This window comes from Orcinus orca, chromosome 3 (genome assembly GCF_937001465.1).
Source record: "Orcinus orca chromosome 3, mOrcOrc1.1, whole genome shotgun sequence".
Taxonomy (NCBI): Eukaryota; Metazoa; Chordata; class Mammalia; order Artiodactyla; family Delphinidae; genus Orcinus; species Orcinus orca.
This window is the reverse complement of record NC_064561.1, coordinates 76,833,008-76,851,703: the sequence shown is the minus strand read 5'-3', so window position 1 is coordinate 76,851,703 and position 18,696 is coordinate 76,833,008. Positions and strand designations below refer to the sequence as shown.

Here is an 18,696-nt window from a genome sequence, read left to right as displayed (position 1 = left end):
TCTTTTCATGGCCTTAGTAGCCATTTGTGTGTCTTCTTTTGAGAAATGTCTATTCAAATCCTTTGCCTATTTTTAAATTAGTTTTTTATTTGAATTGTTGAAGTTCTTTATACATTCTAGATACTAGCCCATTATCAGGTATACGATTTATAAATATTTTCTTTCCTTCTGTGGGTTGTCTTTTCTCTTTCTTGATAGTGTCCTTTCCCTTTATCTTTTTAAAATAATTTTTTTAGTTTTTATAAAGGGGATAAATGTGTAAAATTTAAGAAGTCAAATAGTGTTACACAGAAACCAGTAGGTGTCTACTGACTTCTACATACTCCCAATTCCTGCTCCCAAATATAAGTACTTTTAATCATTTTACTTATTTTTTCTGATATTTACCTCCATGTTTCTAAATAACATGTTTAAACTACTATTGATTTTTTTTTTATCTCTTTGGGGATATTTATTGACCTTTGTCTATGAAAGTTGAGGACTAAGTTCCCCCTTATACCCTATTCCTCTCAATATACAGATTTTGGTGAAGCAGTTTTTCATCTTTGATATTAATATGACTATATAGAACTTGTCCACAGCTGAGCCCTCTAATATAAATATATGGTTACGTTGCCTTTCTTTTCTAAGTCTTAGTTTTTCTTTCTTTCTTTTTTTTTTTTAATATGTATTTATTTAGCTGCACCAAGTCTTAGTTTCATCATGCAGGCTCTTAGTTGTGGCATGTGGGAGCTAGTTCCCCGCCCGGCCAGGCATTGAACCCAGTCCCCCTGAATTGGGAGCATGGAGTCTTAACCACTGGACCACCAGGGAAGTCCCAGCTTTTCTTGAAGTTAATAACTGTCTTGTTTTTATTATCATTTTCCTACATAGCTATTTCCGAACTCTGAGCAAAACTGATGTCTACTAGTATCGTTTTTTCCTAGCAGCATCTTTTGTAGAGCAATATAGCCTTTTGCGGGCTTCCCTGGTGGCCCAGTGGTTGAGAGTCCGCCTGCCGATGCAGGGGACACGGGTTCGTGCCCCGGTCCGGGAGGATCCCACGTGCCGCGGAGCGGCTGGGCCCGTGAGCCATGGCCGCTGGGCCTGCGCGTCCGAAGCCTGTGCTCCGCAGCGGGAGAGGCCACAACAGTGAGAGGCCCGCGTACTGCAAAAAAAATATATATATATATATAGCCTTTTGCTATAGTCCAGACTAGTTGCTTTCTATGCTGGCTGCAGAAATGCTGACCTATATTTGTCCTTCACCATCATCTCTGCCTCTCCAATGTTGGATTACCTGTGTCCCTCATTCCCATTTTTTTTCTTTTGTGATTCATCTCTTTATTTTGGTGGAGCACAATCTTCTGTAGCTTTCCAAGAAAGGGCGTATGGCAAATAAGAGACTTTGCATTTCTAAAAATCTTTATTTGCCATTGCAGTTAGGTGATAGTTTGGATATGTATGGTGTTCTAAGCTGGACATTTTATACAAAACTTGAAGATTTTATACCATTGTCTTCTCACAGTGATGCTATTTGGAAATCAGGTACCATTCTGATTTTCTGTTTTTTATATGTGAACTGTTTTTTTCCCTCCAGGATTATTCATGGGTTTTGTGTTGAGCACTTGATGGAGGCTGTTTTCTTTGTTCAGTCTTGTTGGAGATCTGTGAATATAACTGTTGGTCCATCTAGACTACTCCTTTAATTTTCTTATCCTTTCTCTCCTTATTTTGTATCTCGGAATTCTTTTTTTTTTTTTTTTTTTTTTTTTGGCGGTACACGGGCCTCTCACTGTTGTGGCCTCTCCCGTTGCGGAGCACAGGCTCCGGACGCGCAGGCTCAACGGCCATGGCTCACGGGCCCAGCCGCTCCGCGGCATGTGGGATCCTCCCGGACCGGGGCACGAACCCGTGTCCCCTGCATCGGCAGGCGGACTCTCAACCACTGCGCCACCAGGGAAGCCCCTCTCGGAATTCTTATTCAACTTTTGGGGTAGTTTTTCTCAACTTAATCTTTGCTATCACTCTTTTGATATCCAAGAGTTTGGGGGCATTTTCTCAATGTTCCTTTTTAAATTTACTCTAACTTCTTTTTGTTGTTATTCCATGTTTGCAATAATTTATGTTTCTGAGAAGGTTCTTTGTGGGTTGGTCAGTCTTTGTTTTGTTTTTTTTTATGTTTTCTGCTCCCTGTTTTCTGTTTCTGTTTTGGTATCTGCCTTTGATATTTTAGGTTTTCTAGTATATGTAAAATACTTAAAATAGTGCCTAGCGCACAGGATACACTTAGTAAAGTTTAGGTATTGTTATCTGGTGAATGGACTTGGGGAAAGGAGAGAATGGTGGCAGAGTGACAAATCTTTGTCAGTAGTCTAAGCAAGAGATAGGGAGAGGTCTGAACTTAAATTGTTTTGGGTGATGGAGAATGTACAAAAGATTAGAGAAACATCCCTACAGTTTCTACATGAGGAGTAAGGTAGATTTAAAGAATGACCTAGAGATTTCTGGCTTGAGAAGTCCATTATTTTCCATAACTGAAATTGAGAAGACAGAAGAAAGAGCAATATTGGGGGGTCAATATTGAATACCTTTTTGTTTGTTTGTTTTTAGCACAGTCTTAGAATATTCAGAAGTCTCAGCATTCCACTTCTTTTTTGAGAAAGCACAATTAAACCTGCCTGAATTATCTGAAACATCTTCCTCTGGCCTCTTCTAAGATGTAGTATATTCACGAGTTTGTGTGCATGTGTGTATGACTTTAAGAGCAGATGAAGTTCTCAGGTTAAGCAAAATAAGAACAAATACCAGACTGGTAAAGTTGATTAACTTAGCAAACTAGTTTTGGCAGGGGGAATCATTAACTTTTTAACCATTCTCGTATTGTTTTGTTTCAAAGAATTTTGTATTGTTTTTATAAATACATAAGGCTAATTTTTTTAAAATTTAAAGATAAATAATCAAGGGAAAGTTATTTTGGCCAACCCTTGTTTTCACCAACTATTTCGAAAAATAGTCTAAAAAACAAACAGAAAATAAATACTGTTTAATCCATGTAATTATGTAAAATGTGAAATTTTTTCTTTTGAGGTCTGAATTCTAATTTTCTTTATAGGTTTTACAGCTCTTTAAAACACTGCACAGGACCAGACAACAAGTTTTTAAAAATGATGCTAGGGCATTAGAAGGTAAGTTTATATTTTGCCCCTTTGGAGCAAGTCCATTCTTTAGGTGGCTGCTAATAATACAAGAGACCATGTATGGTGGTCAAGACCTATCTTGGGGAATGACCTTCACGATCTCTCCCCTAATGTTTTTTTAAATAAAAATGAGTTTACCTTACCCTTCTTTGAGAAGTATCTACAAAGAAAAAAATTTAAAGATCAACTTTTCTTAAAAAATTAGGAAAAAAAAGAGGATCAGAATTTCAATGTGCTCCATTACTTGCCTTATGTTCAAGCCATGAAACTCATTTGTCTATTATATAATCAAATTTTCACATCCTCTAGGACCAGATACTACCATATTGTTAATGCTTTGTGTCTTTCTAGAAGTGACAGCAGCTATGAAAGAGAATCTATCACAAATGATTCCAAATTCAGTATTTCACTGTTTAAAGTGGTTTCTGTCTTATCCGGAACTCAGAGCTCTAAAGCTTAGGTTCTGTGTTGGTCATACTCAGTTTCTAAACCTCTTTAAGAAGGCACCTTGGGGGAGGGATGGAGGGATAAATTGGGGTATTGGGATTGACATATACACACCGCTATATATAAAATAGATAACTAATAAGGACCTACTGTATAGCACAGGGAACTCTTCTTTTTTTTTTTTTTTTGCGGTATGCGGGCCTCTCACTGCTGTGGCCTCTCCTGTTGCGGAGCACAGGCTCCGGACGCGCAGGGTCAGTGGCCATGGCTCACGGGCCCAGCCGCTCCGCGGCACGTGGGATCTTCCTGGACCGGGACACGAACCCGCGTCCCCTGAATCGGCAGGCGGACTCTCAACCACTGCGCCACCAGGGAAGCCCGGGAACTCTTCTTAATACTCTGTAATGACCTATATGGGAAAAGAATCTAAAAAAGAGTGGATATATGTATAGGTATAACTGATTCACTTTGCTGTATAACAGAAACTAATACAACATTATAAATCAACTATGCCGAAATAAAAATTAAAATTAAAAAATTCAACCTCCATTTAAAAGAAAGAGGCCACCTATGTAAAGTGTCCCCACTGTCCCTAGGAATTCAAGTTTTTGTAATTTATCGAAAAAAATTTCTTGAATATTAAAGTATATGCCTCCTATTATATGTACTTTACACAAATTCCTCATTTAATTCTTATCACAGCCCTGTGAGGTAGTTACTATCATAATTTCTATTTTTTCAGATGAGAAAACTGACAAAATGTGAAAGGATTTACCCCACATCATACTTAGTAAGAGGTGGAGCTGGGATTTAGCCTAAACATTCTGGCTCCAAAGCCTAAACTCTTACCCACCTTACATATTGAAATGTATCGAGCACAGAAGGAAGGTTTTATGGCTAATCTCCATCAGCATAACATATTTTTAAATGTTTTTAAGTGAAATAATTATAAGAATAGCTAATACTGCATATTTACTAAGCACTGTACATGAATTGTTCCATTAAATGCTCACAGCACACTCTAAGGCAGTTTATCAGTTATATTGAATTATGCTGCTGTAGTGATGCCAAAGTCTCAGTGGTATATGAACAAAAGTTTTATTTATCAGTCACTTTACTTGTCAGTCAAGGCACCCAGAATTATTTGTATATCCTCTTTGCTGCTATATCTTCATTTTAAGTGTGTGTTTGGCGGGGGGGTAGGGTTAACATGCTTGTATGCATTGAGTTTTGCCATCTTAAAAAAAGCATGTTAATTCAAATCCTTAGATTTACAAAAACAAAGTATTAACTTGAATTTATTAGGATCTCATAGCTAGAGGTTCAAAATGAAATTAGAAATAAAAAGCAGGACACAAAAGTATTAGAGTGCTAAAAATATGTATTAAGTTTAATTACAAATTTGCCAGCCTGTCAAAAGCTCTCCAAGGACTTTTTAAATAAATTTCTTATTTTTATACTTTGTTTTACATGGGACAAAATTATTTTTTCTACTAGAGAACTAATAGATATATGTGTATAGCATATAGTATCGTAGTATAATGAATAATATGTAAATTATTGGGACAGGAATTATAAATTAGAAAAGCAGGGACTTCCCTGGTTGTCCAGTGGGTAAGACTCCATGCTCTCAATACAGGGGGCGCCAGTTTGATCCCTGGTCGGGGGAACTAGATCCCGCATGCATGCTGCAACTAAGAGTCCGTATGCCGCAACTAAGAATTCCACATGCCTCAACTAAAGATCCCACATGCCGCAACAAAGGATCCCACATGCCACAGTGAAGATCCTGCATGCCGCAACTAAGACCTGGTGCAGCCAAAATAAATAAATAAATATTTAAAAAGAAAAAGGAAAAGAAAGAAAAGCAAATAACTATATACATATTTTTTCTTTTTCTAGCAGCCAGAATAAAGATAAATGAAGAATTCAAATGTAATAAAAGTGAAACTTCTCCTAAGAAAATAGAAGAGGTACAGTAATTAAGTTTTTCAATTATAATAAAACTCCAATTTTAGCAATTAAGGAAATGATAAAAATAGAGGGATTATATGAAATAAAAATCATTACTTGATAGTTAAAGCAAGCCATCACAACTATAGATAACCTTCAATTGTTTGGTTTGGCTCACCTTCTCAGGGTCATCAGCCTACACCCTTAAGATAGCAAGTTGCCTGGTGAAAAGAACATTAGTGTAGCCATGATCAAAGTAAGAGCAGCTGAACCAACCCAGAAGTTCACAGAAATGCTGTCTTCATCTAAGGCAAGTGACTGAAACTAAGGAGAGTGAGTGTTGTGGTAACTCACTCAGAGTTACACAGAGAGACCGTCTACTCATTTAGCTCAACTAGACAGAAGTTTTTTTTAAATTCATATCTTGGCTGTGAAAGTTAACCAGCCAGAGTTTATGAACTATTCTTGCTTTGCCTTCTGTATTTGCATTTTAGTCACTTGCCGCAGTTGAAGACAATCTACTAGTCGGTGAGCTCCCTAGTATTCCTAGTACATGTTCGTTGAAAAAGTGCACAATGATTCTTTTCCTGTATAAAATCATATGCATATACACATTGTCTCTGTCTTAGGAAGGAACACTGCTTCCTAGGTGTTCCTGTATCTAACTTTGTATAAATGTAGGGAAAGGACCATTAGAAAGAAAATGAAAAATGACAAATTATTTGCTGGAATAATTAAGATTCGAAGAATTGGTTTGGTAAAGAGGAAGGTACAAATTAGAGAAATTCTTCCATGTTTAATAGAATTTCCACATAGTGAAAAAAAAATTTTTATACAAATACTTTTCTACTTAGTAGAGAAAATGCTATTTTTGAAATAGTAAATATCTATGATAAACTAATGAGACAAAATGAGATAGCCTAAGGATTTCTTTCCCTATAACATAAAGAAAAAAGGGGGAGATTTCACTTAAGCGTATGATAGGGCAAACAGGGACTATGTAATTTCTATTCATGAAAGAAGTTAAAATGACATTCTAATCAGGTCATGACATGAAGAGAAGTTAAAATGTATATACTGAAATTTGTACTATTTTGCTATTTGGTAGACTGATTAATAACAATATGGTACAGGTATACCTCGTTTTATTGTGCTTCGCTCTATTGCACTTCACAGAATCTGTTTTTTACAAATTGAAGGTTTGGGGCAACCGTGCATTGTCAGATGCTGGTTAGCATTTTTTAGTAATAAGGTGTTTTTAATTAAGGTACGCACATTGTTTTTTTAGACATAATGCTGTTGCACACTTAATAGACTACTGTATATTGTAAACATAACTTTTATATGCAGTTGGAAACAAAAAAATTTGTATGACTCACTTTATTATGATATTTGTTTTATTGTGGTGGTCTGGAACTGAACCCACAATATCTCTGAGGTATGCCTGTAAGTGTTTTTAAATTTTGAAGTCATGATTTAAAAATTTTTTAATTGAGGTCTGTTTATATTAACTAAACTGGAAAAATGAACTACCATCTCCCAAATTAATTTTACTTGTAGAACACTAACATTAAGCACTCCTTTTTTTTATATATAAATTTATTTATTTTATTTATTTATTTTTGGTTGCGTGCGGGCTTTCTCTAGCTGTGGTGAGTGGGGGCTACTCTTCATTGTGGTGTGCGGGCTTCTCATTGTGGTGGCTTCTCTTGTTGCGGAGCATGAGCTGTAGGCAGGCAGGCTTCAGTAGTTGTGGCTCGTGGGCTCTAGAGCACAGGCTCAGTAGTTGTGGCACACACGCTTAGTTGCTCCACAGCGTGTGGGATCTTCATGGACCAGAGCTCAAACCCATGTCCCCTGCATTGGCAGGCAGATTCTTAACCACTGCACCACCAGGGAAGCCCACATTAAGCACTCTTGAAATTAGATATTTGTTATATACAAGTGTATATTTTATACTTTCTGTAACTCTGCATATATTAAATACTTAGTAGTTTTTAGATAATTACATTGTCATGTATTGTCATGAAGTCTTGGCACCAAAATGAATCATAGGCATTCTCTTGACCAGCAGTTCTCAAACTTTTTGGTTTTAAGACCACTTTACCTTCCGAAAAACTGAAGACCCCAAAAAGTGCTATTTATATGTTATACCTATCAATATTTACCATACTAGGATTTAAAACTGAGAAATTTTTAAAATATATGTTGATTAAATAATTTAAAAATAATAAGCTCGGGCCCATGTACCGCAAAAAAGAAAAAAAAAATAAGCTCATTACCTATTAAATACAATATTTATGAAAAATAACTATATTTTCCAAAAAATTTAGTAAGAAGCAAGGCATTATTTTATATTTTTGCAAATCTCTTTAATGTCTGGCTTAATAGGAGTCAGCTAAATTTTCATACGTGCTTCCTCATTCAATCTGGCACTGTATTTTTTTTTTTTTTTTGCCATATGCAGGCCTCTCACTGTTGTGGCCTCTCCCATTGCGGAGCACAGGCTCTGGACGCGCAGGCTCAGCGGCCATGGCTCACGGGCCCAGCTGCTCCGCGGCATGTGGGATCTTCCCAGACCAGGTCACGAACCTGTGTCCCCTGCATCGGCAGGCGGATTCTCAACCACTGCACCACCAGGGAAGCCCAACTGTATGTTTTTTTAGATTGAATTGTATGAAGAAAATTCAGCCTTATGCAGATATGTAGTTGGAAGAGGGTAGGTGTATATATTAGCCTTTTCAAATAATTGTGAATATTCTTTGATATCAGACCTCAACAAGTGGTAAATTTCTTTAAAGGTTAGATGCAATGCGGAACTCTGTTATCTGTTAGACCAATGGATGTGTGTGGGTGTGTGTGTTTATCCTTTGCCGGGGTGGTTCCTAGGACTTATACATACCACATCCTGCTCATCCCCTTTGATCTCCCATAATCCCTTGTTTCTTATCTAGCCTTGTTTCCAGCCTTAAACCTAAGACTCAGCTCAGTTTATGCACCTCCAGTGGGTGAGGAGTCGCATTGTTTTTCTTTCTCTCCCCTTCTAAGCCCCTTCTCAGCTCTGTAGGGAGGTGAGGCTTTGCTCTCCTACAGCCTTCTCCATTTCAATTAATGGCAGCTCCCTCCTTTTGATGCTCAGACCAAAACCCTTGGTGCTCTCTTTTTCGACTGCTTTCCTTCTCTCACATTTACATCCAATCTGGCAGCAAATCCTGTTGACTTAACCTTCAAAATATACCCAGAATTCAACCACTTCTTATTCGCCCTATTATTATTTCCTGGTTCAAGCCATCATTATTTCTCACTGGGTTGTTACAGCAGCCTCTAGTGGGTCTTTTTGCTTCTGCCCTAACTCCCTGCAGCCTATTCTCAATACTTATAAAAGGCAGTGAGCCTTTTAAAAAAAGGCATATCCCATCACTCCTCTGCTCACAATCCCCATGGCTCCTCATCCCATTCAAATTAAAATCTAAAGTCTCTACCTACCATGACCTATAACACTGTATTATCTGACCCCTGTTAACTTCCTGCCTCAATTCACCATGTACTTCTCACTCTTCCAGTCTCAGTGCCTTCTTTGAGGGTGCTTCAGTTTACCAAGAACTTTCCTACCTCAGGCCATTTATGCTGTTGCTTCTTCCTACGATATTCTTCTCCAATATGGTAAATATTGATAGGTATAACATATAAATCTGTTGGTTATTTAGTAGACCAACAGATTTTAATCTGTCTTTCCCTTTGAATGGATCTTTCAGTCATGCATGTTTTATAACATCATGCATCAATGATTTGGAAAATGTAGGTTCAGCAAGTAATGCAGATCTTCCAAATGTTGACATAGTTCAATATGTAATATTTTAAAATTATATCTTAATATCCATCTCATCAGAAAAATCTTTAAGTATTGGGAAGCTGTCAAGCTTACAGTGACAGATATAGCTTCTCCAGAATTCTGATTTTTGCTTGAAAGCTTGAATTTTATCATTGCCATTAAATACTGTCAGTTGTTTTCTTAAAGTGACATACTCATTTCACCTATCTGCCAGTTACCCAAATCTGAATAAACAGAGTTTGTCTATAAAAGTAAAAATGGTATTCCAAAGAGAAAACTCTACTTGTGCTCACAACTCAAACAATGCAGACAGCTCTAGTATTACGAAAATAATTTTGACTTTACGGGTCCCCTGAAAGGGTCTCAGGGTCCACAGCTTTGAGACTCACTGTTTTAGTTCAGTTCTTCATTTTGCAATGATGAGTTCTGAAACTTAGTGAGTAGGTATTAACCCAAGGCCATACACTTGATGACAGATCCAGAGTTGGGAGTCCAAGTATTCTGTCTCCTGATCCAGTACTCTTTCTAGTGTTCAGAACATCCAACTCTACAGTAAAAGGAAGATTCAGCCCCTCTCAAAAAAACAAAATGCACATTTTAAACACATTGTAAAATATATATTACAACAAAAAATACTCCAATCTGTTTTGGAACAAAATATGGAATGGATAGATAAAAGGTAAAAATATACGCATGTCTGAGCTTTCTGTATGCTTGGAATGGTTACAAAAAGTTAAAGACAAGGGGCTTCCCTGGTGGCATGGTGGTTAAGAATCCGCCTGCCAGTGCAGGGGACACGGGTTCGAGCCCTGGTCCAGGAAGGTCCCACATGCCACGGAACAACTAAGCCCGTGCACCACAACTACTGAGCCTGCGCTCTAGAGCCAGCCAGCCACAACTACTGAAGCCTGCACTCCTAGAGCCCGTGCTCCGCAACAAGAGAAGCCACCGCAATGAGAAGCCTGTGCACTTGCCACAACTAGAGAAAGCCTGCACGCAGCAACGAAGACCCAATGCAGCCAATAAATAAATAAATATATTCTTTAAAAAAAAGAAGTTAAAGGCAAGTATCACCTAAAAAGAATTGTAAACCTTTAGTTTTCAAAAACAGTACATTCATGTGAACCATTGAAAAAACGGAGGATTTAGTCTATTTTTTTTTTTCTTAACAGCTAATAAAAATAGGTTCTGATGTTGAGCTGATACTCAGAACATCTGTTATACAAGGTATTCACACAGACCACAATACGCTGAGTAAGTAATATTAAAGAAAAATGTTGCTTGCAATGTGTTTTAAACTATTGAGCAATTACAGTGCTTTTAATGCTGATTACTAAACTTGATTTTGCCAGACAATGTGGTATATATTGTACACATTTATAAGGCTGTATTTTAAAATGCTGAATTATGAAACTTTGTTTTACCAGACTTTTTTTTCTTTTATATATTTTTTCTTTTTAATCTTAACCACTGGTTATACTGCAAAACTACAGTTACAAAGGCAGTATATGCATACCGCAATTTATTGCACTTCCCAGATAATGCATTTTTCACAAACTGGAGGTTTGTGGCAACCCTGTGTCAAGCAAGTCTATCGGTGCCATTTTTCTAACAGCATTTGCTCACTTGGTGTCTTGGTGTAACATTTTGGTAATTCTTGGAGTATTTCAAACTTTTTCATTATTACTGTATCTGTTATAGTGATCTGTGGTCAGTGGTCTTTGATGTTACTGCTACGACTTGCTGAAGGCTCAGATAATGGTTAGCATATTATAGCAATAAAGTATTTTTAAATTAATATATGTACATTGTTTTTTAGACATAATGCTATTAGACATTTAATAGACTATAGTACAGTGTAAACATAACTCTTATATGCTCTAGGAAACCAAAAATTGGTGTGATTTGCTTTATTGAGATACTTTACTGTAGTGGTCTGGAACCGAACCTGCAATATCTCAGAAGTTTGCCTGTGTGACTGTTTTTATAAAATATATCTGGCATTCTTAATTTTCCTAGTATAATTTGTCACCTACCTAGACTGTGTCTATTTCTTTATCTTTTCTCCTATGATTCTACTATTTTAATTCAGAAGAATTGGGATTATACAAAATGGTAATATAGTTGAGAATCCTCCATTATACCTCCAAACTCCTAGTGGGGCTTCAGCAGACTCTCATTTCACATAATATTTGGTTTTCATTCCCTGAAGTATTTTGGGGGACAGAAACAACAGCAAAGATACAAACAACATACAAACAGAAAAGTACACAATTTATAATAGTATAGTCCAGTGAATTTTCACCAAGTGAAATATCATGTAACCAACATCCACATCAAGTTATATAATGCTACCACTTTCCCAAAAGCACCATCATGCCCTGATGTCCCTCACCGTCAGCCCCTTCCCATAAGTATAACCGCTGTCCGTTTAACACTATCAATTTTAACCTAATATAATAAAGTGTTTGAAACTTTATGTAAATGGAATCATATAGGATTTCTGTTTTGTCTGGCTTCTTTCTCTCAATATTATATTTGTGAGATTCATCTTTTTCATTGTGTGTAGCAACATTTCTGTGAATATTGTATGAGTGAAACTGCCATGTCATATGGTATGTGTTTATTCAGCTTTAATAGGTACTGCTAACCAGCTTTCCAAAGTAGTTAGACTAAGTTACACTTGAAGCAGTGGTATCTGAGAACTCCAGTTGATTTATCCTCACCAGCTCTTTGATACTGTGCATCTCTTAATTTTAGAGTTTCTGGTGGTTATGTAATGGTATCACATTGCGATTTGAATTTGCATTTCTCTGGTAATTAATGAAGGACTAGCACTTTTTCAGTTGTTTAATGGCCATTTGGATATTCTCTTTTATGAAGTGGCTGTTCAGGTCTTTTGCCCATTTTTCTAAGAGGTTATCTGCCTTTTTATTATTGATTTGAAGAAATTCTTTGTATGTTCTGAATATAAATCCTTTGTTGAATATATATATATATAATAAGAATCTTCTGCTTTTTGTCTTGCTTTTTCGTTTTGCTGTTTTTATCTTTTGATGAGAAGGTCTTAATTTTAATGTAGTCCAGTTTATCCCTTTTTTCCTTTATGGTTAATATTTTTCTGAGTCTTGTTTAAGAAATCTTTTCCTGTCTCAAGCAAGATCATGAAGAGATTATCCTATGCTTCTTCCAAAAGCTTTATTGTTTGGTCTTTTTCATTTTGTTGTTTATATCAACTAGAGTTGATTTTTGTATATGGTATGAGATAGCAGTCAAGATTTATTTTTTTATATCTGAATATTCAGTTGATCCAGCATCATTTATTGAAAAGACCACTCTTTCCCCGCTGCACTGTAGGGCTACCTTTATCATGAAATCAAATAACTGGAAGAGACAAAGAAGGACACTACATAATGATCAAGGGTTCGATCCAAGAAGAAGATATAGCAATTGTAAATATTTATGCACCCAACATAGGAGCACCTCAATACATAAGGCAAATACTGAGAGCCATAAAAGGGGAAATCGACAGTAACACATTCATAGTAGGGGACTTTAACACCCCACTTTCACCAATGGACAGATCATCCAAAATGAAAATAAGGAAACACAAGCTTTAAATGATACATTAAACAAGATGGACTTCATTGATATTTATAGGACATTCCATCCAAAAACAACAGAATACACATTTTTCTCAAGTGCTCATGGAACATTCTCCAGGATAGATCATATCTTGGGTCACAAGTCAAGCCTTGGTAAATTTAAGAAAACTGAAATTGTTTCAAGTATCTTTTCTGACCACAGCACTATGAGATTAGATATCAATTACAGGAAAAGATCTGTAAAAAATACAAACACATGGAGGCTAAACAATACACTACTTAATAACGAAGTGATCACTGAAGGAATCAAAGAGGAAATCAAATACCTAGAAACAAATGACGATGGAGGCACGACAATGCAATACCTATGGGATGAAACACAAGCAGTTCTAAGAGGGAAGTTTATAGCAATACAATCCTACCTTAAGAAACAGGAAACATCTCGAATAAACAACCTAACCTTCCACCTAAAGCAACTAGAGAAAGAAGAACAAAAAAACCCCAAAGTTAGCAGAAGGAAAGAAATCATAAAAATCATATCAGAAATAAATGAAAAAGACATGAAGGAAACGATAGCAAAGATCAATAAAACTAAAAGCTGGTTCTTTGAGAAGATAAACAAAATTGATAAACCATTAGCCAGACTCATCAAGAAAAAAAGGGAGAAGACTCAAATCAATAGAATTAGAAATGAGAAAGGAGAAGTAACAACTGACACTGCAGAAATACAAAAGATCATGAGAGATTACTACAAGCAACTCTATGCCAATAAAATGGACAACCTGGAAGAAATGGACAAATTCTTAGAAATGCACAACCTGCCAAGACTGAATCAGGAAGAAATAGAAAATATGAACAGACCAGTCACAAGCACTGAAGTTGAAACTGTGATTAAAAATCTTCCAACAAGCAAAAGCCCAGGACCAGATGGCTTCACAGGTGAATTCTATCAAACATTTAGAGAGGAGCTAACACCTATCCTTCTCAAACTCTTCCAAAATATAGCAGAGGGAGGAACACTCCCAAACTCATTCTACGAGCCCACCATCACCTTGATACCAAAACCAGACAAGGATGTCACAAAGGAAGAAAACTACAGGCCAATATCACTGATGAACATAGATGCAAATATCATCAACACAATACTAGCAAACAGAATCCAACAGCACATTAAAAGGTTCATACACCATGATCAAGTGGGGTTTATTCCAGGAATGCAAGGATTCTTCAATATGCGCAAAACAATCAATATAATAAAACATATTAACAAATTGAAGGAGCGAAACCATATGATCATCTCAATAGAGGCAGAGAAAGCTTTCGACAAAATTCAACACCCATTTATGGTAAAAACCCTGCAGAAAGTAGGCATAGAGGGAACTTTCCTCAACATAATAAAGGCCATATATGACAAACCCACAGCCAATATCATCCTCAATGGTGAAAAACTGAAAGTATTTCCACTAAGATCAGGAACAAGACAAGGTTGCCCACTCTCACCACTTATTCAACATAGTTTTGGAAGTTTTAGACACAGCAATCAGAGAAGAAAAGGAAATAAAAGGAATCCAAATTGGAAAAGAAGAAGTAAAGCTGTCACTCTTTGCAGATGACATGATACTATACATAAAGAATCCTAAAGATGCTACCAGAAAACTACTAGAGTTAATCAATGAATTTGGTAAAGTAGCAGGATACAAAATTAATGCACAGAAATCTCTGGCATTCCTATACACTAATGATGAAAAATCTGAAAGTGAAATCAAGAAAAAACTCCCATTTACCATTGCAACAAAAAGAATAAAATATCTAGGAATAAACCTATCTAAGGAGACAAAAGACCTATATGCAGAAAATTATAAGACACTGATGAAAGAAATTAAAGATGATACAAGTAGATGGAGAGATATACCATGTTCTTGGATTGGAAGAATCAACATTGTGAAAATGACTCTACTATCCAAAGCAATCTACAGATTCAATGCAATCCCTATCAAACTACCAGTGGTATTTTTCACAGAACTAGAACAAAACATTTCACAATTTGTATGGAAACACAAAAGACCCCGAATAGCCAAAGCAATCTTGAGAATGAAAAATGGAGCTGGAGGAATCAGGCTTCCTGACTTCAGACTATACTACAAAGCTACAGTAATCAAGACAGTATGGTACTGGCACAAAAACAGAAATATAAATCAATGGAACAGGATAGAAAGCCCAGAGATAAACCCACGCACATATGGTCACCTTATCTTTGATAAAGGAGGCAGGAATGTACAGTGGAGAAAGGACAGCCTCTTCAATAAGTGGTGCTGGGAAAACTGAACAGGTACATGTAAAAGTATGAGATTAGAACACTCCCTAACACCATACACAAAAATAGGCTCAAAATGGATTAAAGACCTAAATGTAAGGCCAGAAACTATCAAACTCTTAGAGGAAAACATAGGCAGAACACTCTATGACATAAATCACAGCAAGATCCTTTTTGACCCACCTCCTAGAGAAATGGAAATAAAAACAAAAATAAACAAATGGGTCCTAATGAAACGTCAAAGCTTTTGCACAGCAAAGGAAACCATAAACAAGACCAAAAGACCACCCTCAGAATGGGAGAAAATATTTGCAAATGAAGCAACTGACAAAGGATTAATTTCCAAAATTTATAAGCAGCTCATGCAGCTCAATAAGAAAAAAACAAACAACCCAATCCAAAAATGGGCAGAAGACCTAAATAGACATTTCTCCAAAGAAGATATACAGACTGCCAACAAACACATGAAAGAATGCTCAACTTCATTAATCATTAGAGAAATGCAAATCAAAACTACAATGAGATATCATGTCACACCAGTCGGAATGGCCATCATCAAAAAATCTAGAAACAATAAATGCTGGATAGGGTGTGGGGAAAAGGCAACCCTCTTGCACTGTTGGTGGGAATGTAAATGGATACAGCCACTGTGGAGAACAGTATGGAGGTTCCTTAAAAAACTACAAATAGAACTATCATACGACCCAGCAATCCCACTACTAGGCATATACCCTGAGAAAACCATAATTCAAAAAGAGTCATGTACCAAAATGTTCATTGCAGCTCTATTTACAATAGCCCGGAGATGGAAACAACCTAAGTGTCCATCATCTGTTGAATGGATAAAGAAGATGTGGCACATATATACAATGGAATATTACTCAGCCATAAAAAGAAACGAAATTGAGCTATTTGTAATGAGGTGGATAGACCTAGCGTCTGTCATACAGAGTGAAGTAAGTCAGAAAGAGAAAGACAAATACTGTTTGCTAACACATATATATGGAATTTAAGAAGAAAAAAATGTCATGAAGAACCTAGGGGTAAGACAGGAATAAAGACACAGACCTGCTAGAGAATGGACTTGAGGATATGGGGAGGGGGAAGGGTAAGCTGACAAAGCGAGAGAGGCATGGACATAAAAAAAAAAAACAACTTTCTGTTGGGAAAGTAGTCTTTAAAATGGTATAAAAATAATTACATCTAAAGTATAATTAGAATAGCACAGGGCACTCTGCTCAGTTTTATGTGGCAGCCTGGACGGGAGGGAGTCTGGGGGAGAATGGATACATGTATATGTATGGCTGAGTCACTTTGCTGTGCACCTGAAACTTTCACAACATTGTTAATTGGCTATACTCCAATATGAAATAAAAAGTTAAAAAAAATCAAATAACTATATGTGTGCATCTGTTTCTGGACTTTATAATCTGTTCAATTAGTTTGTTTTTCCGTCCTTGCATCACAACCCATAATGTCTTGATTACTACAGCCTTACAGTAAATCTTAATATCTAGTAGTATATGTCCTATAGGACTTTTAAATTTATTTTTAGTTCATGAGTATTTATCAGAAATTATCAGATCCAGTTATATTTCTAAGGGCAATAAACATGGTTAATCCTAAATTGAAAATTTGTAGTCATTGTCTTTAATCTTAATAATAATCTTTAGAGCTTCTGTGTACTATAGCCAAAATTTTATATGGGTAATTATAGCAAAATATTATCTTTATTATATGAATAAAAAATTAGGTTATTTCAGATAACTAAATTTGATAGCTACATTTCAGAAGCCTGGTTTTAAATATGATAATATTGGTTTAAATTTCTTTTTTTCTTTTGGTTTTCTGTATAGTTTAATTTTTCCACAAGATTGAAAATTTTGACTCGTACATGATTATTAGTATCTAATGCTATATTGCCTTAATAAAGGCCTCATTCTTTCTGTTAAGTTATATATGGGTCTCTTTTTCCTACTTTATTCCTATGGGTTTAAGATAGAACAAATTTCAGTCTTTAATCTGTTTTAAGTACTTTAAGTAAAATTCCTCCACATATTTTAGCAATGTCTTTACTGACATACAGAAGTGAGAGGAATTAAAATTCTGCTTGCCTAGAAAATAGAGTTATGACTGTGTATCTCTAAAAAAGATCAGATAAAGTCCCAACATGAAAAATAATAGAAACTGAAAATAATGAAATGAAACTTCATCTGCAAAATTAATTACCTGTATGTGTAAATTCTCAATCCATCTCTTTTTTTCTCCCTTCTAAGTAATATCTACAGTGGAAATTAACTACTGAGTAGCAGAAAGAACTCTTTATCCTAAATAATTTCTCTTTTTTTCCTTTTAAAAACGACTGCTTTCCTTATCCTTGAAGATAATTTCACTATTCTTTATTATAGATATAATAATTTCATCATTTGAGAAAAACTCCTTATTTTTAAAATCTCAAAAATATTGGGAAAACTATTTTCTTTCCAAGCATTCCCTACTTTTTTTGTATTTTTATTTTTTTTGGTATGATCACAGGTACATGAATTTGGATTAATCATAAATTTTAATTCATATCAGTCTCATCATTGGTCCATTATAGCCTTCCTAGGTTTTCTGTAGAAAAGTGAAAACTAACTATGACTTAGAACAATGAGTTAATTTCAGTATTTTTCTATACTTGCTTTGTCATTGACTATTGACATTTTCAAAGCCCTCTTTCTAATATGGATATTGGTCAACTGGTTTCAGTGTTGGCCTTTATGAAACATATATTCTATAGACAGTAACCAAATGTATGGTTATAGATGGTACGAAGAAAACTCAAGACTTTAGGGCTACATATTTACTTAGTTTCTGAGTAGCATTATCCATGTTTTTTAAACTTCCTGTCTGGTATATATGTAAGACAAACAAAATAGGAACATGCTTCTGAACATGTGTGATACATTTTTTTAAAAACAGTATATACCCTTTTCATATGCTCTCATGGTACCTTGTAATCTCCCTTCAGATTATTTACCCAGCTTGCCATTGGGTATTATCTTTGTGATGTGTATATGTGCTTTATTTCTCTCTCTGGTGCTAGATATCAGACTCCCTGAGGCAGGAACTGTCTCACTCATTATTTTATCTATAGTTATTCATGAATATTCGTTAATTGTAGGAAAAAATGCCCTTTCTGATCCAGAGTTTACCTTTATTGTTCCATCATCATTTTTCTCCCTAGTGGTTCAATATACTTTGGACCTTTGGACAGTTGCTTTTCTTCCTTTTCTTATCCTTTTACAAGATTTTATGCAGCACACCATTTAGACAGGGTTTAAAGAACACGTAGCATGCTGTTTTTCGTTTTGTTTGTTTTAAGTG

At 35.8% G+C, this 18,696-nt stretch overlaps 1 protein-coding gene across 3 annotated transcripts in view; it reads left to right on the top strand.

Annotated features, from left to right (window-relative positions):
• The window catches only part of LYRM7 (LYR motif containing 7), a 47,490-nt gene that overhangs the window by 5,114 nt on the left and 23,680 nt on the right, over positions 1–18,696 (top strand). The window contains exons 2-5 of one of the 3 annotated variants that reach the window (XM_033405843.2): positions 3,095–3,167; positions 5,529–5,599; positions 10,584–10,665; positions 12,769–12,858. In XM_033405843.2, the coding sequence (XP_033261734.2) occupies positions 3,095–3,167; positions 5,529–5,599; positions 10,584–10,665; positions 12,769–12,785 (243 nt within the window). In that variant the 3' untranslated portion in view covers positions 12,786–12,858. Of the gene's footprint in view, positions 1–3,094; positions 3,168–5,528; positions 5,600–10,583; positions 10,666–12,768; positions 12,859–18,696 lie in introns of those variants that run through there. The other 2 variants (XM_033405842.2, XM_004279874.4) reach the window with 2 other exon arrangements.